The sequence below is a fragment of the Anguilla rostrata genome, chromosome 8 (genome assembly GCF_018555375.3).
Source record: "Anguilla rostrata isolate EN2019 chromosome 8, ASM1855537v3, whole genome shotgun sequence".
In the NCBI taxonomy this organism is placed as follows: domain Eukaryota; kingdom Metazoa; phylum Chordata; class Actinopteri; order Anguilliformes; family Anguillidae; genus Anguilla; species Anguilla rostrata.
In genome coordinates this window covers 36,597,639-36,617,969 of record NC_057940.1, presented here as the reverse complement: position 1 = coordinate 36,617,969, position 20,331 = coordinate 36,597,639, and the positions used below count along the sequence as shown (strand labels likewise).

The following is a 20,331-nucleotide window of genomic DNA, read 5'->3' as shown; positions in this document are numbered from 1 at the left end:
GTGGCAAGATAAATCAGAAGTTTAGGAGCCTGACCAGGTTTCTGCAGGTACCAGTCAAGTCTGTCTCCATGGCTGTCAGTGTAAACACTCTGACTGTACAGCTGATAGAGACTGGGTCTCCAAGCTGAACAGACCGAGCTGATGGATCCTGAGTCAGCACTATATCTGCCATTGATTCTGAAAAAGAAAAAAATGCAAACGGATGTCAATGCATATGAATATTTTCAAACAATTTGTTCAATTCTGATACATTTGACTAGTCTATGATGGCAACTTTTGTGAAAAATGTTTTTTGAAAAGAAGCAAACAAAATTGTGAACATCAACAAAAATTTCAAGGTAAGATGGATCCATCTTTCTCACCCTGTACAAGGAGTCCCAGCATCACCAGCAGTAAAATGTTTGACATCATCATAATGCTGCCTGTGTCAGTGTCTGTGAAAGGACTGGACAGTCACTGATCAGTACTGGGGGTCTTAAAGTGTGTGGAGCAGTGAGGCAGGACAGGTATGCAAAGCCCCTTCCTCTATACAAATCCTGTCACACACAGTTAGAGGAGCTCTGATGTGTGAACAGCAGTTGGTCTGTAGAGGGCTGGCATATGTGCTCTATTCACTGATGTGTTTACCCAGTCAAGTATTTGAAAGTAAATATTACTGATTCTGACTGCATGATTATTGATGTGTAACCAGTGAAGACTGGCTGAATATGAGGTATAACTGAGAAATATATGGTTAATAAATGTAGATATTGTGTGCACTGATGACAGGTTCATAACAAGAGATCAAACAGTCAGGGACATCAGTCAGTCACAGTGAATTATTATTTTGCTGTACATCTATACAGAATCAATGAAAAGTGAAATATCGTATTACAGTGAATGTTTTCTGATTTCCGGACACGTGCTCTATTCACTGCTGTTTTTATCTCTTGTGAGGCAGGGATTGGATGCCCCTCCCAGCTTCCATCTCTCTCTCTCTCTCTCTCTCTCTCTCTCGATCCCCAGTGTGTGCAGGACCATGGACAGCAGCCGCTGGCCAGAGTGGATCAGCCCAGTCAAGGCCCTGGAGCTACAGCAACTATCCCACACCTGGGAGCAGCCTGTCTTCCAGGAGCGGCTCCAGCTGCAGCACATAGAGGCTCCCCACCGCCAGATAAAAGGTCCACTGCCCAGATCCTGGGGACTTCACTCTGGGACTGCTTCACTAGTGCTGTGTGATCGTCCCCACAGATGCTGACCCAAGCCTGTGTCTCCCAGCTGACACACACATAGTCAAGGAATACACAGAGCTCTTATTGTTTTCTTTAACGGACTGGGATCTGTCAGTGACACAACATTGAAACTCCCACTTTCACATCAGTCTTATTATCCCTGGGGTAGAACCGGCACTGATCAATACGAAATTCTAAATCTAGTTAAAGTGGCCATTGTATCAAGAATGTTTTCTGTTTAAGTTGTGTTCAAAATGAGGTCTGAGTAAGTACTTACTAAAGTACAAATTATAAAAGCTTGAATGATTACCTGTATGGCTGTCCATGGCACTGAATTCCTCTGGGATTCGACGATAGCAGGAAACTATGACGCTTTCCAAAGAGGAGGTGAACAGCGCTCCTCTGCTCATCTCGCGCTACTACACCTGTCACCGTCACATCATTTATCATTTCACCTGAATCGAAGAACATTTCTTACTGAATGTGATTTGAAACATTTTTAATATTGATGACTCGGACACCATAACGACTTGGGTTGATAAGCTTTCCGAACATCATTTTAATTGTCGTTCCACGATTCTCCAGCAGGGGACTTCCTAAGGCTACACATGTCTGACGGATCAACAGTGTGCACAACAGGCAGGTTTTTGTGCAGCCAGTTAATCAGACTGAATCACTGTGGTGGACTTTCGGTGGCGGGACCAAACTGGAAGTCGGCAGTAAGTGGCTATACAAACAAGGCTTTTCAACATTTTCCGCAGACATATTAGAAGATTCTATCTGTTTTAATACATTCATTTTACATTACGTTTCTGCGGGTTGTTTGCATTTTACATTCCACATTCTATTTTCTGCCGGCTGAATCAGTCGTTGAGCTGGAAATAAAATAAAAGATATGCATGTGAAATGCTCAGAAGAATACTATACATTTGCGTCGGATACATACGAATCCAAGTACATGCAACATTTTTTTTTACAAGCGAATCGTTGATACATCTGAAAAGCTGCGTGAAGTCCTAAAGAATGGAAAAGCCAACGGTCGGCTGTGTCTCTAGAGTGAGAGGTTTTTGTACGGCGCGTGAATGAGTCTGTATCACTGTGGTACACTTTCGGTGGCGGCACAAAACTGTCAGTTGGACGTAAGTAATTCTCTTCCACATCCCTCACTGTCGATGTTTTTGCGTTCTTTTTTAATACGCTGTAATTTTCCGACGTTCGATGTCGTGAATCAAAATTGTAATTCTGAAGATGCGTGAATGAAAAACAGAAATGTTAGTTAGATTGTCAAATGATGTCAAATACTTTTTATTCTAGCCCATTTTGACTTCAGGCAGTTTGTTTTTATCGTAGGCCTATTGATGTTTAGATGACCGTACTGCAATAACTTTCTATTTTGCGCTCGAGGTGGACTAAATTAAATTGCATTGGCTCCCTTGCCGTCGGCAAGATCATTCTGTAGGCGAATGTAATTTATGTCACGGTCTGCAAAACGACAATCTCTTTCTCAGAAATGTGGAATAAAATAGTGTTGTCCACCTAACACTAAAGACAACAAATTAAAATGATTTAATCAGAGTTACTTATTTTTCACACTTTAAAATGAAATTGGATCATAGCCTACTTTGTCATACACTTTGTTTTTTCTGTAGGTTATGAAATCTGATCGTTTTATTCATTCAGATTTTGTTTATTTTAATTTATTATATGAAAAATTTTGTTACATTACAGACTTATGTTCTGTAGTCCGATGTCATAACATTCTCTAGTGTACGGTATATTATGTTTATATTTTTGCGATATAAGTTTATATAAGCGAGGAATTTCCAGTGCAATGAAAATATTTACCAAATGGGTCATTCTGTTGAAAACTTAATGAAAAAGTTTTATGAAAATTGTTTCTTGCTGTCGGAGTGCGCGTTCAGTTCATACACGTGAAGGAACACAACGGGAACCTCGTGGTTCATTCCTAGGTTTTCAGCGTGAACATCGTTATGTATCCATTCTTTTGCAAGACGTTCTGCGTATTGTATTGGGTCTATGGTAGGCTACTGAAATAATCGACAGTTCAAGCTGCAAAAGTGGAGTAAATTGAAAGTACTGCACTAGAAGCAGTTCTGGTTGTGATGAAGAATTTTATCATTGTTAAGTACTACCGTCACGATCTGATAATAATGGAATGCATGCAGACAGAACCTTTAATAATGTCAATGTACTTTATATTGTAGAATATGAAGCAAATGCGAATAAAGTCTCTTCAGACATTCCAAATTAGTTGTAAGTGATAACTTCCGTATGACATTCCACATCTCAGTCTCATTTTAAGGACAGAATGATTGACACCCGGGGGGGTGGGGGGCGTGGGGGTGTCCACTGTCTGACCTCACTGTCTCTGCCCTGTCTCCCAGGTGACACAGTCCCCACCCTCACAGTCCTGCCCCCCTCCAGTGTGGAGGTGAAGCAGGGGAAGGCCACACTGGTGTGTCTGGCCAACAAGGGCTTCCCGTCAGACTGGACTCTGCGCTGGAAAGTGGATGGTACCAGTAGGAGCTTGGGCGTGGCCGGGAGCGCCGGGGTCCTGGGGAAGGACGGCCTGTACAGCTGGAGCAGCTCCCTGACTCTCAGTGCGGACGACTGGATGAAGGTGGGGTCACTGACCTGTGAGGCCACAAAGGGCTCCCAGGCTGCCCCCCCTCAGACACTGAGGAGAGCTGACTGTGCTGAGTAGGGCGGGTGCAGGCCCAGCTCACACACTCTGATCACACTGTGTTTACCCTGCTCTGCTCTCAGCCTCTCTGCTCCTTACTGCTGCACACTGAGCTGGGCCTGTGTGTGAATCCTTCCTCCAGCCTGAGCTGTCACTGCTAATGTCTCACATGTGCTCTGCTTGTGTCCTCAACAAATATGCATACCTGCCTTCTTATTTGTGTTTGTGTGATTTTGGCAATAGCTGTTAGATAAAAGTCATTGAAATAATAAAGATTCTTTGAAAAGTTATTGTTTGACTGGCTGTTATTATAAAAAATAGACTTTCTGCTAGTGATGTTTTTGTGCAATATCTGTAGTGATTCCAGCAAGAGGTCAACCCTCACTCTGATAAAATCACAATTACATTCTTGCCACTGAAAATATTTTTGCAATAATCCTAAGAATTCAAATAAGATAATAAAAATACAACTTTAAAAATGTGTTAATTGGAAATGAATATATATCATTTATTGAGTCAGTGGTTTAATTCTAAATAGGTTTTCATTCCTGTCTGTATAGTATATTTGACACAAATGTATTGAGAAATCACTAAGAAATATTACATGAGTTTTCTTTTCATGGAAAATACAATTATAATTAATTACAAAATTACTATATACCAACTCAAAGGAGACAGAGACCAGATGGAGGTGATGAGAGGTTGTGTGTGAAATTACTGATCTGGAATCAGTTAAGGAGGGGCAGTCCCAGCTCTGGAGGCCTGCTGAGAGGAGCAGTGATGTGTGAGCGCGCTCAGTGCAGTTCTGTGCAGCAGGATGTGTGCTCTGCTCACACTAACCCCCTGGGGACGGCCCAGACACCTGGCCACAGTGCTGCTCTATTCCCAGATTGAGTCAGTCCCACTGAGGGACAGCAGAACCAGCCTGCCCCGCCCTGCATACGCAAATCTGAGTTTCACCCCCACAGCTTGCAGTTTCTCAGCCCAAAATACCCCACCACTGAGACAGCTGTTTGAGCTTGAGAAGGTAGAGGGCTCATTTTCATAGTTAGCTAAGAATAGATTAGAGATTTCACATGTGAGGAAACATGCACCCTTACTTATCTGTGCTGAAAAATAATGTGATACTTAAATTTAAAGTTTAAGTATCACAATATAAGAAAACTTAAAATGTCTATAATCATAAATACTGTGAAATCTAAAAATTCAATTGTGCATTCAAGTGAGAAAATATTTTTTAAATGAAGATTAGCAGCCAAGAAATAATTATGCTTTCATTTTAAATGCAACAATGAATGCATGTAAAGAAGAATGCATTCTCGATTCGTAAATATTCAGAAAACAACATATTCAAAAATTTGATGATTACAATTTCTATTTGTATTTCACATTCTCCAAAGATTGTCCAAAAAATAGTATTTTCTCCATTTTAAAATTTTCAGTGGCTTCAATGAATGTTTTAGTCATTTAAATGTTTCCTTGTGATTTCATGGACTGAAAAATTTAATTGTATATGTTGCACTTCTCGAATGGAGAAAAATAGGTCCCCATAATTGTTAGGTTACAGGTTAAAACATTATTTTGGAGTCAAATAATTGAAATAATATTAAATTAGTCCTGTTCCATGTAGCACCAGGTAAGAGTGCACCCATTTCTTCTCCACTCAGATACTTCTGCTGTTTGGTGCATCAGAGGGGTCTCTTACAGTTGGTGACCTTGACACTTGACGGGTATCTGAGGGGTTTTCTTACACTTTTATATATTCCATCCTTCAAATTTCCAGATACACAATGCTGCATTTATTCAGCAAACACAAACAGGTTTTGATAATACTAACCCTGTACTGACCCCATGCCTGAAATATAATGGATGCCTGTGCAATTGAATACATTAAGCTCAAGGGATATCAATTCAAAATGAATGCATTGATATCTTTTGAGTTTAAAATGATCTCATTTAATAATATGGGAGCTTGTCATGGAATTCTGTCCATGCTGTATCATGCTACGTTGTGGTTAAATTGAATAACTAATAACAAAATTTGAAACTTAAAATAATATGATGATCGTGCCAATCAAAGAAATACTGTCGCAGAAAATAATAAATTCTGCGATTCAGTGCATCGTGGCTGAGATGTCACCAGGATACCATCTGAACAGAAACACCTTTAATTACATAAACTCTGATGTATGTATTCAACTCAAAATACCCTTCAGACAGCAGTTCATTTGAAATCCCACTCCTTCCTCCTCTAGGAGAAAGTACACATACTCTGCTTTTGGGTGGACTCAGTACACCCAGGTGATCATTGCTGCTTGTGAAATGATACTCTGTGTTCCCGGTGATGTAGTCTTACAGAAATGTGTGTGGTTCAGCAGCAGCTCTGTTATAGGTTCTGTGTGACACAGAGCAGCTCCTCTTCAGTACAGAGGGGTGTGTATTCAGGACTGTGGCTCATTGTCGCCCCTACAGCCCTGTTGTAAATACTGGTATTCCAGAACAGTGCCTCCCCGCTCAGCACCTGCAGTAGGTCCCAGCTGCAGCAGTGCAGTCTCTGTGCAGTCTGACTGAGGGAGGTTTTTGTACAGCTCTGTATCACTGTGTGAGCGGGTAGCTGTTGTACTGCTGACAGTAATAATCTCCTGCATCTTCAGCCTGGACTCCAGTGATTTTCAGTGTAAACTGAGTCCCAGATCCACTCCCACTGAAACGATCAGGAATCCCAGACTGGCGAGTTGTGGCATAATAAATCAGAAGTTTAGGAGCCTGACCAGGTTTCTGCAGGTACCAGCTGAGCCAGTTACCATCGCTATCAGTGTAAACGCTCTGACTGGCTGTACAGCTGATAGAGACAGTGTTTCCCAGTTGAACAGATTGAGTTGACGGAGACTGAGTCAGGACTATATCTGCCGTCGATTCTGAAAAAGAATAAACGTTAGTTTGAACATAAATATTTCAGTAAAGTTTTTATATAACAGCAAACAAGATATCAAGATAACAGCAAAAGATTTTGTGAAAAATTTTCCAAACATTTTCTAAAATAGGACTAAAACCCCCAAGTGATCAATTACAATGAAATTAGATTTTCTCACCCTGAGCAAAGAGTCCCAGCATTACCAGCAGTAAAAAGTTTGACATCATCATACTGCTGCCTGTGTCAGTGTCTGTGAAAGGACTGGACAGTCACTGATCAGTACTGGGGGTCTTAAAGTGTGTGGAGCAGTGAGGCAGGACAGGTATGCAAAGCCTCTTCTTCTATACAAATCCTGTTACACACAGTTAGAGGAGCTCTGATGTGTGAACAGCAGTGGGTCTATAGAGGGCTGGGACTCATGCTTTACTCACTGCTGTTTTTATCCAGTTGAACACTCATATGTCAATATTACTGTTTCTAGCATTATGCTGTATCATTATACTGTACGATTATTTTATTTATTGTTGTGCATTGTCATCAGAAGACACAGTAGCACTCTGTCCTTCCTGTGGTTACATAGTGAAACCAATATGTATATAAATCTCTTTAAATAACGCTAAGATTCTGAACACTAACCGCCTTTGAATTGTTTGTTTGCAAAGCAAAATCTTTGGAGTATAAAGATAAAATATGTTTATGTCCCAAACATCTTGGTGCTCACTGTGTATGGGAAATGTAGTAGAGGTAAACATGATGAAAGTGCAACGGTCTAAGTGGTTCTAAGGCTGAAGAATGGGCTGCTGGGTAAGATTGCTACGTGCGGTACATTAGTAAGTGCCATTGTCTCAGGCTGACTGTGGCCAGACATCCTGCTGGGTTGGTGCACAACTAGCTCTGTGTCAGCCAAGGGATTTATGGAAGGGATTCAGTTGATGGGGAGAGCAGTGTTGCTTGAGCAAATCGCTGTTGGCCGTCCGGGCACCAGTGGCTTGTCCCCTGCGCACACGTATGATTGGATCTCCTCCACCCCTTTTCTGTGTGTGCGCAGCTCTTGTGGCTGCAGTGAAAAGAAGCAGCTGGGTGGTACTGTGTCATTTTGAGGAGAAATGTGAGCTATCTTCACTCTCCTGAGCTGGCAGCAGGACCATATATGAGTGCATGCTTCGACATAGTTTGCAAATTAGGGATACCAAATTCAGTGCAATTGGATATGATGAATTTAAAATTGACTGCACAGCAAAGATATCAGTTTGATCCCATCTGAAAATAAATACCTTTAATGACATCAGTTATGATCCATCCATTATCAATACCCACATATCCTGGGCAGGGTTGCAGGGGATTCTGAAGCCTATCCCAGAATGCACTGGGTGAGATGCTGCTAAGCAATTATCATCTATGTATTGAATACATAATCAAAATACCTTTCTGAATGAAATTAATTTGAATATCCCTCTCATTCCACTTCTGGGAGAATGTTCACATACTCTGATATTTGGTGAACTCAGCCAAACCAGGTGATCATTGTTGCTTGTGAAATGATTCTATGTGTTTCCTGTGATGTTGTGGTACAGAAGTGTGTGTGTTTCTGCAGCAAGTCTGCTAGGGGTTCTGTGTGCGATACAGAGCAGCTCCTCTTCAGTACAGAGAGGGGTGCATTCAGGGCTGTGGCTCATTGTCGCCCCCTACTGCCCGGTTGTAAATACTGGTGTTCCAGATCAGTGCCTCCCCCCTCAGCACCTGCAGTAGGTCCCAGCTGCAGCAGTGCAGTCTCTGTGCAGTCTGACTGAGGGAGGTTTTTGTACGGCTCTGTATCACTGTGTGAATATATATTTACTGTTGATGTAGTGAATACTCTGACAGTAATAATCTCCTGCATCTTCAGCCTGGACTCCAGTGATTTTCAGTGTAAACTGAGTCCCAGATCCACTCCCACTGAAACGATCAGGAATCCCAGACTGGCGTCTTGTGGCCCAATAAATCAGAAGTTTAGGAGCCTGACCAGGTTTCTGCAGGTACCAGTGGAGACGGTCATTGTAGTAAACATTTTGACTAGCTGTACAGCTGATAGAGACAGTGTCTCCCCGCTGAACAGACTGAGTTGACGGAGACTGAGTCAGGACTATATCTGCCATTGATTCTGAAAAAGAATAAATGTTAGTTTGAACATAAATATTTCAGTAAGGTTTTTATATAATTGTGAATTTGAATATATAAACAGCAAAAGACTTTATGACAAATTACAAATTACATTTTCTAAAATATGACCAAAACCCCAAGTGATCAATTACAATGAAATGAGATTTTCTCACCCTGAGCAAAGAGTCCCAGCATTACCAGCAGTAAAATGTTTGACATCATCATAATGCTGCCTGTGTCAGTGTCTGTAAAATGACTGGACAGTCACTGATCAGTACTGGGGGCCTTAAAGTGTGTGGAGCAGTGAGGCAGGACAGGTATGCAAAGCCTCTTCTTCTATACAAATCCTGTCACACACAGTTGGAGGAGCTCTGATGTGTGAACACCAGTGGTTCTATAGAGGGCTGGGACACGTGGACTCTTCTCTGCTATTTTTAGCTGTTGTGATGCAAGAACTTCATGCCCAGCCCAGCTGTGCTCGCTTTTCTCTCTCTTGCCTCACTCTCAAAAAAGATCTGTTAATATCCAACACACAGTTTTTTTTTTCTTTTTACTACTTTTACATTACAATTATGCTGTACAATTAATGTGTTAGAAAGTGAGACTTTTTAACACAGACTGTGTTGAAATTACACAAACGTTTTTTTTTGTGTGTGTTTTTTTGTGTTCTTAACACCAGAAAGGCCAGAGCCGACCCCAACGGATGTCTGGACTTTAAAATGCAAAGTACTCCAACACTGCAAATGTAATACCCTCCTCCTTCCATAACTTTTCCAAAATCACTGGGCTTAAAATAACTGCATTGTCAGAACTGTAAAAAATAAAGAGTCATTGAAGAAAATACAGGCAGTTTGTGCCATTTTCTTCACAAAACCCCCCACCAAACAATAGGTTACAGGTGCGGATAACCAGGTGTGGATTGGTTTCTCTCTTCTCTGGCACGCTATGCAGCAACTGATTGGCAGACGCTTTGTTACAAATTTCTTGGTGAAGCGCTATCGAAACTAATTTTGCTCATATAATCACACAAAATGGATTCACTGCAATTATTTGATGAACGTGATTTATTTTGATTATTGACATCAGTGTGGGGATCAATGATTGTGGGCATTGTACTCTAGGAAAGATGGGTTTATAACCCTGAAAATAACACCCCTGACATACGTTCAGGTTTTCACTGAAAAGGTACCTTCAGATATAAACTCTGAATAGACTACAGGATGGCAAAATCATGCAAGCGAATGGGACTGGAATTCATCACATGGTTAAAGTCAGAAGCAGCAGCTGCCAAAGCAGCCACGCTCACAGCATCACCTCACACACATATCACTCCTGGGAAGAAAACTGAGTGCCAGGTTGGCAATGCGGTTGGAACATAACTAAAGATGACTGTGTGACAAATCAATTTGTGTGTGGTACCTGCCCACACAAACAACCAAAACAGTTCGTTCCCTGTGGAATTGATGTATAAGAGGACAGAAAGTACATATTTATAACCTCAATCAAAATAGCGGGAGCCAACGAAAGATGAAGCGAGAGGAATTTGTCTGAAATATTGCACTTAGTATTTCTTCAACTACTTTTTCCAGGATGTGTTTTGCTTGTTTTAAGTGCTTTTCTGTCAGAGAACGGGGACCAGGACCCAAACGCAGATTGTAAAGAACTCAAACTTCAAAAGGCAAATCCAAGATAGTCGGGCAGAATACACATAGGCAGGAACACACGGGCAGAAAACACAAGCAGAAACACATGCGGAAACACAAGGAACCAGCACCTGAGTCAGGGAAGCAAATAACTTAAATAGACAGGAAAACTGATCAGACAAAGGTGAGCACAATTCACAATTAGACCAGACAGGGAAGGGATAACGAGACGCAGAGAAAAACAATGATAGAATAATAGAAAACAACGATCCAATTAACACTGGCGAAACTAAAGAGGGAGCGAACAGAAATACAAATTGAAGTGCTGCCATCTGGTGGCCCAAAAAGGAAAAACAGAAACAGAACTGAATCCTGACACTTTCTCAATGTGCTTGTAATAAATCTTTATGCATTTTCCCTTACCAATATAACAAAACCTATATAAATAAGAAATAAATATGTTGAACTTGAATTACAAGAAAATAGTTTTGCAACATTTGATAATATTTACGAAATTAGGTCATCGTGTGGGTAGAGCCTGGAGACCTCACTTTGGGACTGCTTTACTAATGGTAGCTGATTTTCCCCATAGACATAGAAGCCCGGAAGCCTCTTTGAAATCAGATCTTGGCACTACTGTACAAAATTAGTCAGACAATGGGAGTATAAAGATTGAGTCCTGGTTTCAGAGAACATTTCGCCTTAACTTGGAGTAAAACTGGATGTCCAGCTGGATTTCTTCGCAATCTAATTTGTGAGTTCAGCAAACAGTGAACATAAGTTTCCAAACTAAATTTGTGAAAAAAAAGTGTAATGCTTGTAAAGTAAAATATAATGAGGACAAATGTTAAATCAAGTATCTGAGATGAGAAATGTTTCAGTTAAAATATTTTGAAAAAATATTGTTTATTGTATATTTGAATGTCCCCGATATTGTGGGATTTTGCATAGTAGAAGACATGGCCATTGATATTAGGAACAAACCAAGTAAAACATATCCTTTCAAGAGTGTAAGTTTTCATAAGCTGTTTAAAATATGAATTTAAATAATGTTCTCTTCCATGAGGCAATGCTTGTTATTTGATACTTTCATGTGACACATTAATGATGAATGACCACATTCTCTTCAGATGATTTAACAAGTTTTAATTAAAGGATTTTAAACAGTGCTTCGTATGCATGATTAAATTGGCTGTAGGAATAGTAGGAAACCCTGTAAACTGCCAAACTCTTGGTGCTGTATGGGCCATGCCACCCACCAAGGCATAACTAGGAGGGATGACATACCTGTCATCCCAATATATGCATATTTATCAGAAAATTGGCATACATACATGTTCCCACTTTCCAGCCTGAACGAGCACACCCTTAGCAAAGCCGAAACTAACCCTGCTTTCAAGTGATGACCTTGTCATAGTTTTCTAAGAGTCAGGAATATGTTGGAGATCCCATTAGGTGAAGTGGTAATATCAGACTATTGAAGGCAACATAAAACATCAGATGCAGCCATACAGGCCCAAGCCATCACACTGCCTCCACCATGCTTAACAGAAGAAGTAGTATGTTGAGGGTCTAGAGCAATTCTGCTCTTTCTCCACACTTTCACCTTTCCATCGGAAAGGTGTCGGTCAAGGTTTATGTTTGTCTCATCTACTAATCAGGCTTTTTTTAAAATGTATTAATTTATTTATTTTTGTTGCAAATTCCAATCTCTCCTTTCTGTCCTTGTTGCTGATGAGAGGTTTACATCTAGAAGTGTAGCCTATGTAATTTGTCTCTATGTTTATTCACACTGTGTCCTGTGATACTTTCACTCCTAATGTATAGAGATCACCAGCAATCATTTGAGGATTTAGCTTTTTTTTCCCACAAATTTTACACCACTTTATAATGTCTTCCATGGATGGCCTGAATGCTGGTGACTCCTAAGTCCTCCAGTATTTGGTTTCATTGCTATCAAGCAAGTTTAGAAAGAAGCCATTTGTCCTAATGCTTATGCTGACTTAGAAAAAGAGTACTTGAATGGCATTGGGTAATATAGTTCGATATGAGTTAAAAACATATGGAATCAATGTACACAATGAATTTAGCCCCATGGTCGTTTACTTTGAAATGCAAATTTGATTACTATAGAGGGAAACAACTGCGACACAACTGTCCCAATACATTTGCATGAAACTGTAGTGGATCCCAAACATGATAGTGGCAGAGGTTTCCGAACAAGTTCATACCTCAATTGAAATCAGAATGCGTAAGCTGCTGTATACTAAAGATCTCATAAAAAAACACGTTTTCAACGTACAAAAATGCCAAGTTACTCAAACTCATAAAAAACGTGTTTTTTATGAGATATCATTTCTTTTTGCAAAGCGTTTTATTACGAGAGTGAGAAATGCGAAGTGACCCTGTAAGAAACGGTTGTGGATTATGGCTATCATTGTGTGAATTTGTACAGTGTGATGAGCGTGTACGTTTAGCAGTTTCGGTTTGCTATATATGTAATAACAGTGGCTGTGACAAATAGTGCGGTGGCGTAATTGTAAACGCATCAGAAAAGGTGAAATATGGCCAGTGTAGCTATGTAGGCTACTCACGGATTTGACTGGCATCCAACGAGCCTTGATTGACAAAAGAATCAGCAAGCCCGTAGTATTAGAGCTGCCTAGGTCGCAACTTGTGTACCCTTCTGTCCTGCTCCGTTGTCTGTTATTTCGTGAAGATGTACTTTTAGTGTTTGTAAGGCTTATAAGGCATTTTGATAGGCTTATCTGCAGGTAGGAATCCTCTTTGCTGTTTTGTTAAGGTAGAACCGGAAAAGTTGATAGTGGAGAATAGGAGCAGACGCATATGTCCCAGCAGGCTTTGCATATGAGAAAATAACAAGTGTGAGATAAATTAGGCGAAATTATGAAATTGCGTAGTTGAAACAATATGTTTTTTAGCAGAATGGGCATGTAGGTGAAGGTTGACATGATCACAGACTATAGTGCGAAGTAAATGAAGTGACCATGAGCGAGCTTAGTTTCCTTATCAAACGGTATATAACAGTCTGTATTTAACATTAGTTGTTTAAGTGGAGGGTTAAATAGCATGTGTAATCTATTGCACGAATGTGTTTTTCTCATGTTTAGTGCTAGTAGTTATACTTATGAGTGAATCATGATTTTAAATGTAATGCTTCAAAGCGGAGTTGCAGAACGTACATGCGTAGTAATTGTTTGTAGCCTATGTGGCTAGATAGAGAACAGGGCGAGGTAACATGAATGTAGAAACGTGGCGTTTGCTGATAAGAAGGTTTTGTACGGTAGCCAAGTGAAGAAATATAGTTAGTAGAAATGGCACAGCGGTGAACTGGTGTAACTTTTTAATAAAAGGAATACATTTGCCGTCATGAAATGCATATGGGTGGCCGTGAGTGAGTTTTGGTAAAGCAAATATAACCGTAAGAAAACGTTAGTGTAAAAGAGGAAATGATCTGCCTGAGGGCGAGTCGGGATTCAAGCCTTTCACCGGAGGTTTACCACTCTGTAACTTCGTTAGTGCAGCACCATGCCATAGCTATGCAATGCGTGATATATCATTAGCAAACCTGCCGGTGGTTTTAAAGAAGAACACAGGCCAGTAAGCACAGAAGAGCTCCCGTTGAATCCATATGGCTTAGCAATATTGTAGCCCGTTAATAACTGAACGGTGAACGGCGGGTAGATATGGTGCAAAAGCAATAATTGATAAGTAGTAGACAATAATTAGTGAGGGTCGAAGCAGGTTAAAGAAACACGTTCCTAGCTGGGCTTGAACCTACAACTCCGTGTTCTCAAGACTGTAACCTTGCCCACTAGGCCACAGCCAGACTAACTGTTTAAACTGGAAATGTTTCAGAGTAAAAAGGTATGGGTATTTTACATTACATTACAGGCATTTAGCAGACACTCTTACCCAGAGCGACTTACACAACTTTTTTACATAGCATTTTTACATTGTATCCATTTATACAGCTGGATATATACTGAAGCAATGCAGGTTAAGTACCTTGCTCAAGGGTACAACGGCAGTGTCCTTACCCGGGAATCGAACCTACGACCTTTCGGTTACAAACCCAGTTCCTTACCCACTGTGCTACACTCCGTCCTATTTTGCGTGTGTATGCGCGTTTTTGATTGGGTCGTGTAGGTGAAGATTTGGCTGGTGTCAGTGAAATGTCCAATGGGGAGACATGTTGTTAGTGGGATAGGCGGCAGGAAAAATAAGAATGAGAAGAAGAAGAAGAAGAAGAAGAAGAAGAAGAAGAAGAAGGAGAAAACGCAAAATCCCCTTAGTTTGGAGCTTTATTGTGTGGACATGTGAAGTTGTTTATGAATTCTGTTTGTTGAAATGGGGTCAGAATGTACAGAATTTAATGTTTTTAAGGGCTGAGTGTCTGTGGCTGTTGTGGTTATTTCTGTGGGGAACCCTGAAAAGTGCCAAACTCTCTCTGTATAGGTATATATATATATAAAATAATAATATGGGGCATACCCCCGCCAAGGCGTAACTTGGCGGGATGGCATACCTGCCATCCCAATATAGTCATAGTCAGAATTTATATGGGATCGCGTCAAAAGAAAAGTTTTGGAACCCCTGCCATAACCACTTAAGTTAATCAGCTTTCAGAAAGTCATCTTAATTGTCGATCCAAGATTATCCAGCAGGGGACTTGCTAACACTACACAGTCTGTCAGATCAACGATCTGTACGACAGGCAGGTTTTTGTACAGCGAGTTAATCAGACTAAATCACTGTGGAGGACTTTCGGTGGCGGGACCAAACTGGAAATCGGCAGTAAGTGGATACCCTAGGCTTTCAAATATTTTCCGCGAAATTATGAGAAGATTTGACTGGTTGTAATACATTCATTTTGCAAGTATATTCAATTTTTTTTAACAATGTAAATTGTTCCATATTCTATTGTATTCATGCTGAATCAGTTTAGCTAGACGTAAATCGTACAGAACGCGAAAAGCTCAGCAGTGCAAGCTAATTTTGCTTGGATATATACAAATTATAGGACATGTAACTAATTTTACAAATATAAGATTCCCTAATTTGCTGCGTGAAGTCAGAAAGAAGGGAAAAAGCAAACGAATGCTGTGTCTCCTGAGTGAGAGGTTTTTGTAGGCTACGGCTGCGGCTGAGTCTGTATCACTGTGGTACACTTTTGGTGACGGAACAAAACTGTCAGTTGGACGTAAGTAATTTTTCTTTCAGATCCATCCTTATCGATGTTTTTACTTTCTTTTAAAATATTATTTTATTTTGCAACATTGGAGGTCGTAAGTAAAAATGCTAATAATTATTTTGATGCGTGAATTGATTATTATTATTTTTATTTTTTTTAAAGAGCTTTGGTAAGATTGACAATTTATTTAAAGTCGTTTTTATCTAGCCCACTCATATTTCGAACAGTCTGTTTGTCTGTCTTCATCGTGTTTAATGTGTCGATGACAGTACTCATTGACAGGTGCATTCCATACCTTTCTCATTTTGTGCTTGAGTTGAACTAAACTAATTGCACTGGCTGATATTGCATTGGCCCGTCCATAGGATCACAGCGGCTCTGTACGATTTTGAGTATTTAGCCTCCGCAGCTGTGTAGCCAAATGTTATTTATAGCGCAGAACGCAGCTTCTATCTCAGTAATGTAAAATAAAACCGTTTTGTCTATCTCATTGAGTTATTTAAATAGAAATATTTATTCAAATAAAATTCGTCATATATCCATCGGCATAGCCGTACTATTTTGAAAGTTATTACTTCAAATTATGAAATGAGTTATTTATTTTGCATACTTTTAAATAAAATAATAGTGTGATGCACTTTATGTGTGCATTTCTGATTGAATCCAGTCGTTTTTAATTGTTTTTATTATTTTTTATTATAGTATTCGACCATATCATTATGTGAGCAACAAATATATCGCATTACAAACGTTTTTTCTGTAGCCTCAAATTAAAATATAACATTCATTAGCCTATAGAATATGGGTTTGAATCCAAAAAAATGTGAGAAGTTTTCAATGTATTGAACATTTTCTGAATTGCTTATAATTATCAATAATTTTTGTTATTAATTGTTATGAAAATTGAATGAGAAGGAACGCAAAGGAAACCTCATTAAACTTCAAAATGCCATTATTCATTAATCTATTCTTTTGTAAACAGTTGTGTATATTTCATTTGTTTAAGGTACTAATATATGATTTGGAAAAACAGGTCGAAATGTAAAAAAGCAGGAGAATGCAATTGAAACCACTAATAAAGAGTTTTGGTTGTGCTGCAGAGACTTCTCGTAAAGTGTACTTACCAGTTGGAATAATACAAATTATTATTATAATAACTGAACACAGGAATATGGAACATTTAATAGTGTCAAATAGGAATACAGTAAACTCAGTTCAGCCGCTGCCAATGTGTATCACCTGATATTCTTTGTATGGCATTCTTGTCTCATTGTGAGGAAAGAATGATTGACACATGGGGGCGTGTCCACTGTCTGACCTCACCACATCTCTGCTCTGTCTCCCAGGTGACACAGTCCCCACCCTCACAGTCCTGCCCCCCTCCAGTGTGGAGGTGAAGCAGGGGAAGGCCACACTGGTGTGTCTGGCCAACAAGGGCTTCCCGTCAGACTGGACTCTGCGCTGGAAAGTGGACGGTACCAGTAGGAGCTCGGGCGTGGCCGGGAGCGCTGGGGTCCTGGGGAAGGACGGCCTGTACAGCTGGAGCAGCTCCCTGACTCTCAGTGCGGACGACTGGATGAAGGCAGGGTCACTGACCTGTGAGGCCACAAAGGGCTCCCAGGCTGCCCCCCCTCAGACACTGAGGAGAGCTGACTGTGCTGAGTAGGGCGGGTGCAGGCCCAGCTCACACACTCTGATCACACTGTGTTTACCCTGCTCTGCTCTCAGCCTCTCTGCTCCTTACTGCTGCACACTGAGCTGGGCCTGTGTGTGAATCCTTCCTCCAGCCTGAGCTGTCACTGCTAACGTCTCACATGTGCTCTGCTTGTGCTCCTCAACAAATATGCATACCTGCCTTTTTATTTGTGTTTGTGTGATTTTGGCAAGAGCTGTTAGATAAAAATCATTGAAATAATAAAGATTCATTGACAAAGCTATTGTTTTACTGGCTGTTATTATAAAAAAATAGACTTTTGTGATCCTGATGTTTATGTGCAAAATCTGTAGTGATTCCACCAAGAGGCCAGCCCTCACTCTGATGACATCACAATTACATTCTTGCCACTGAAAATACTTTTGCAATCCAAATAAAATAATAAAAATAAAACTTTAAAAATGTGCCTGCTGAGAGGAGCAGTGATGTGTGAGCGCGCTCAGTGCAGTTCTGTGCAGCAGGATGTGTGCTCTGCTCACACTAACCCCCTGGGGACGGCCCAGACACCTGGCCACAGTGCTGCTCTACTCCCAGATTGAGTCAGTCCCACTGAGGGACAGCAGAACCAGCCTGCCCCGCCCTGCATATGCAAATCTGAGTTTCACCCCCACAGCTTGCAGTTTCTCAGCCCAAAATACCCCACCACTGAGACAGCTGTTTGAGCATGAGGAGGTGGAGGAGTCATTTCTGTAGTGAAGTGAGAAAGGGGTTTTAAGCCTGCCTTAGCAGAATATAAGATTTGGGATTGCAAAGCTGAGTGATTTAATATTCATAACTTATAATCCTTATTTCATCATTGTGGAGGTCAGAACAGCTGAGACTGTGACCCATTTCAAACGACGACTGAAGACCCACCTCTTCAGGCTGCACCTCTCCCCATCCCTTCCCCCCCTGTAAATGACTAAACTTAGGGTTGTAACTGGGCAGCTGTTTAATAGGTGACTTAGTTGATGCGCCAGTCTTAACGACTACTTGTATTTTTATTTATTTTTATTTTTCCATAGATTGCGTTGTTGCCGTTCTCGTTGTTAGTGTTAATCAGTTTAACCACCAGGGTCCAGGTTGAACTATGCGGTTGTTCCCTGTACTTGGACCGGTACTTCTCTCTAGGGGTTTCGTCATACTTGTTCCTGGTTATGGTTATACACTTTGTTGTACGTCGCTCTGGATAAGAGCGTCTGCCAAATGCCTGTAATGTAATGTAATGTAATGTAATGTACACAGGAACGTGTTGTGAAATTGCATAACACCAAGCTTAACATCATAGCTGAAGATCCATAAATACAATATAATCAAATAATTCAACATTACATTCAAGCAAAAGGGCCTTTTTTCATTAAAAATAAGCAATAAAGCAAAAATGATGATTTAAATTTAAACAGAAAGATGAATTACACAGAAATTGATTAATTGTATGCTATATTAAATAACAAAGGAAAAGTGTGTAAAATATTCTTACGTTAATTTAATTATTACATTTTCCATTGTTCAAAGCTTGCACATAAAATATCATATTCATTATATTAATGTGTCATCGGCATGTCATGGAGTTCTGTATTTGTCGTTTTAGTGTTTCAATAATGCTTTTACAATAAGTGAGAATTTCAATCCTATATGCTCCACTGCTCAAATTTGCATGTGCATTGCATATTGAAAAGGCCTGTTGAGGATGCTGGTTTGAGTACAATATACATCCTCTGCTTTTGTGTCTGCTCAGAGACAGCAGGGCTCAGTCCGAATTCAGTCTCCTAACTACTGTGTCGACTAAGCATATCCAACTAGAATGATAATAAGCAAGTGTACTGATTCAGACACGGCCTTGGTGATCATTGCTACTTGTGAAATGATAATGTGTGTTTCCTGTGAAGTTGTGGTACAGTAGTGTGTGTGGTTCAGCAGCAGCTCTGCTATGGGTTCTGTGTGTGACACAGAGCAGCACAGAGAGGTGTGCATTCAGGGCTGAAGCTCATTGTCGCCCCCTACTGGTCTGCTGGCAATTTGTCCCAGACCCTTGACTCCCCCCTCAGTATCTGCAGTAGGTCCCAGCTGCATTTAGACTGGCAATGATGCAGCTTCTTTTTAAATAGTGGGAAAGCAGAGTAAACCTTGGAAAACTTATTTCATGTTTTTAAAAAATGTTTTAACCTTATTTCTGTCATCATCTGTATTTGTTTTTTCAGTTTTGGACTGCACAGATACAAAAGGTATTTAACACATGCAGCAAACTGCCACTAATTTTCATTTTGCACTCAACCAGCTGAGTAGACAGGCACTGAATCTGGGAGCTCACATTGTGCAGCTGGTACAGGCAGACTGCTGGTAAACAGTCAACCAGAGGAATCACTTTGTCCTCAGAGAGGGACGACTGGGCTGAATGAATCCCTCCCTCCTAAGGTGACCATACAGATAATGATGTCCCCTTCTACACAGGTGCTCACAGGATTGGTCAACATTTATTTTATTTTTATTTTTTTTTGGGGGGGGGGGGGCTTTTTCAGCTTTATTAGACAGGATAGTGTAGAGAGACTGGAAGAACTAGGAGGAGAGAGAGAGGGAGAGACATGTGACAGCGGTCGGACTCGAACCACCAATGTCGCGGCTCGCAATGGGCATGTGGAAAGCGCTCTATGGGCTACGCCACTGGAGGCCCCAGGATTGGTCAGCATTGCCTATCAGACTGTAGTTTGTGCTCTTTTATTATGGTGTTAGAGGATCAGATCAGAAGCAGCAGTGGAGCTCTGATTGGTCAGGGTGTGTAACAGCAGCCTGTGTGATGTGTGCTGGGAGAGCT

General features: G+C 40.6%; 1 long non-coding RNA gene and 2 gene segments (V, D, J or C); 2 read left to right on the top strand and 1 right to left on the bottom strand.

Annotated features, from left to right (window-relative positions):
* Positions 1-19,582, bottom strand: part of LOC135261619 (uncharacterized) — a 56,871-nt gene extending 37,289 nt beyond the window's left edge. Inside the window, exon 1 of the long non-coding RNA XR_010332000.1 lies at positions 19,356-19,582. This is a non-coding gene — a long non-coding RNA (uncharacterized LOC135261619). The remainder of the gene's footprint in view (positions 1-19,355) is intronic.
* Positions 1,828-4,205, top strand: LOC135260273 (Ig kappa-b4 chain C region-like; the record flags this gene model as incomplete). The annotated part of the segment is given in 2 exon segments: positions 1,828-1,930; positions 3,617-4,205. Coding segments are annotated over 2 exon segments (423 nt in total), but the record flags the coding sequence as incomplete, so codon positions are not given.
* LOC135260272 (Ig kappa-b4 chain C region-like) lies at positions 15,312-17,759 on the top strand (the record flags this gene model as incomplete). The annotated part of the segment is given in 2 exon segments: positions 15,312-15,429; positions 17,173-17,759. Coding segments are annotated over 2 exon segments (438 nt in total), but the record flags the coding sequence as incomplete, so codon positions are not given.
* Positions 19,583-20,331: the final 749 nt, after the last annotated feature.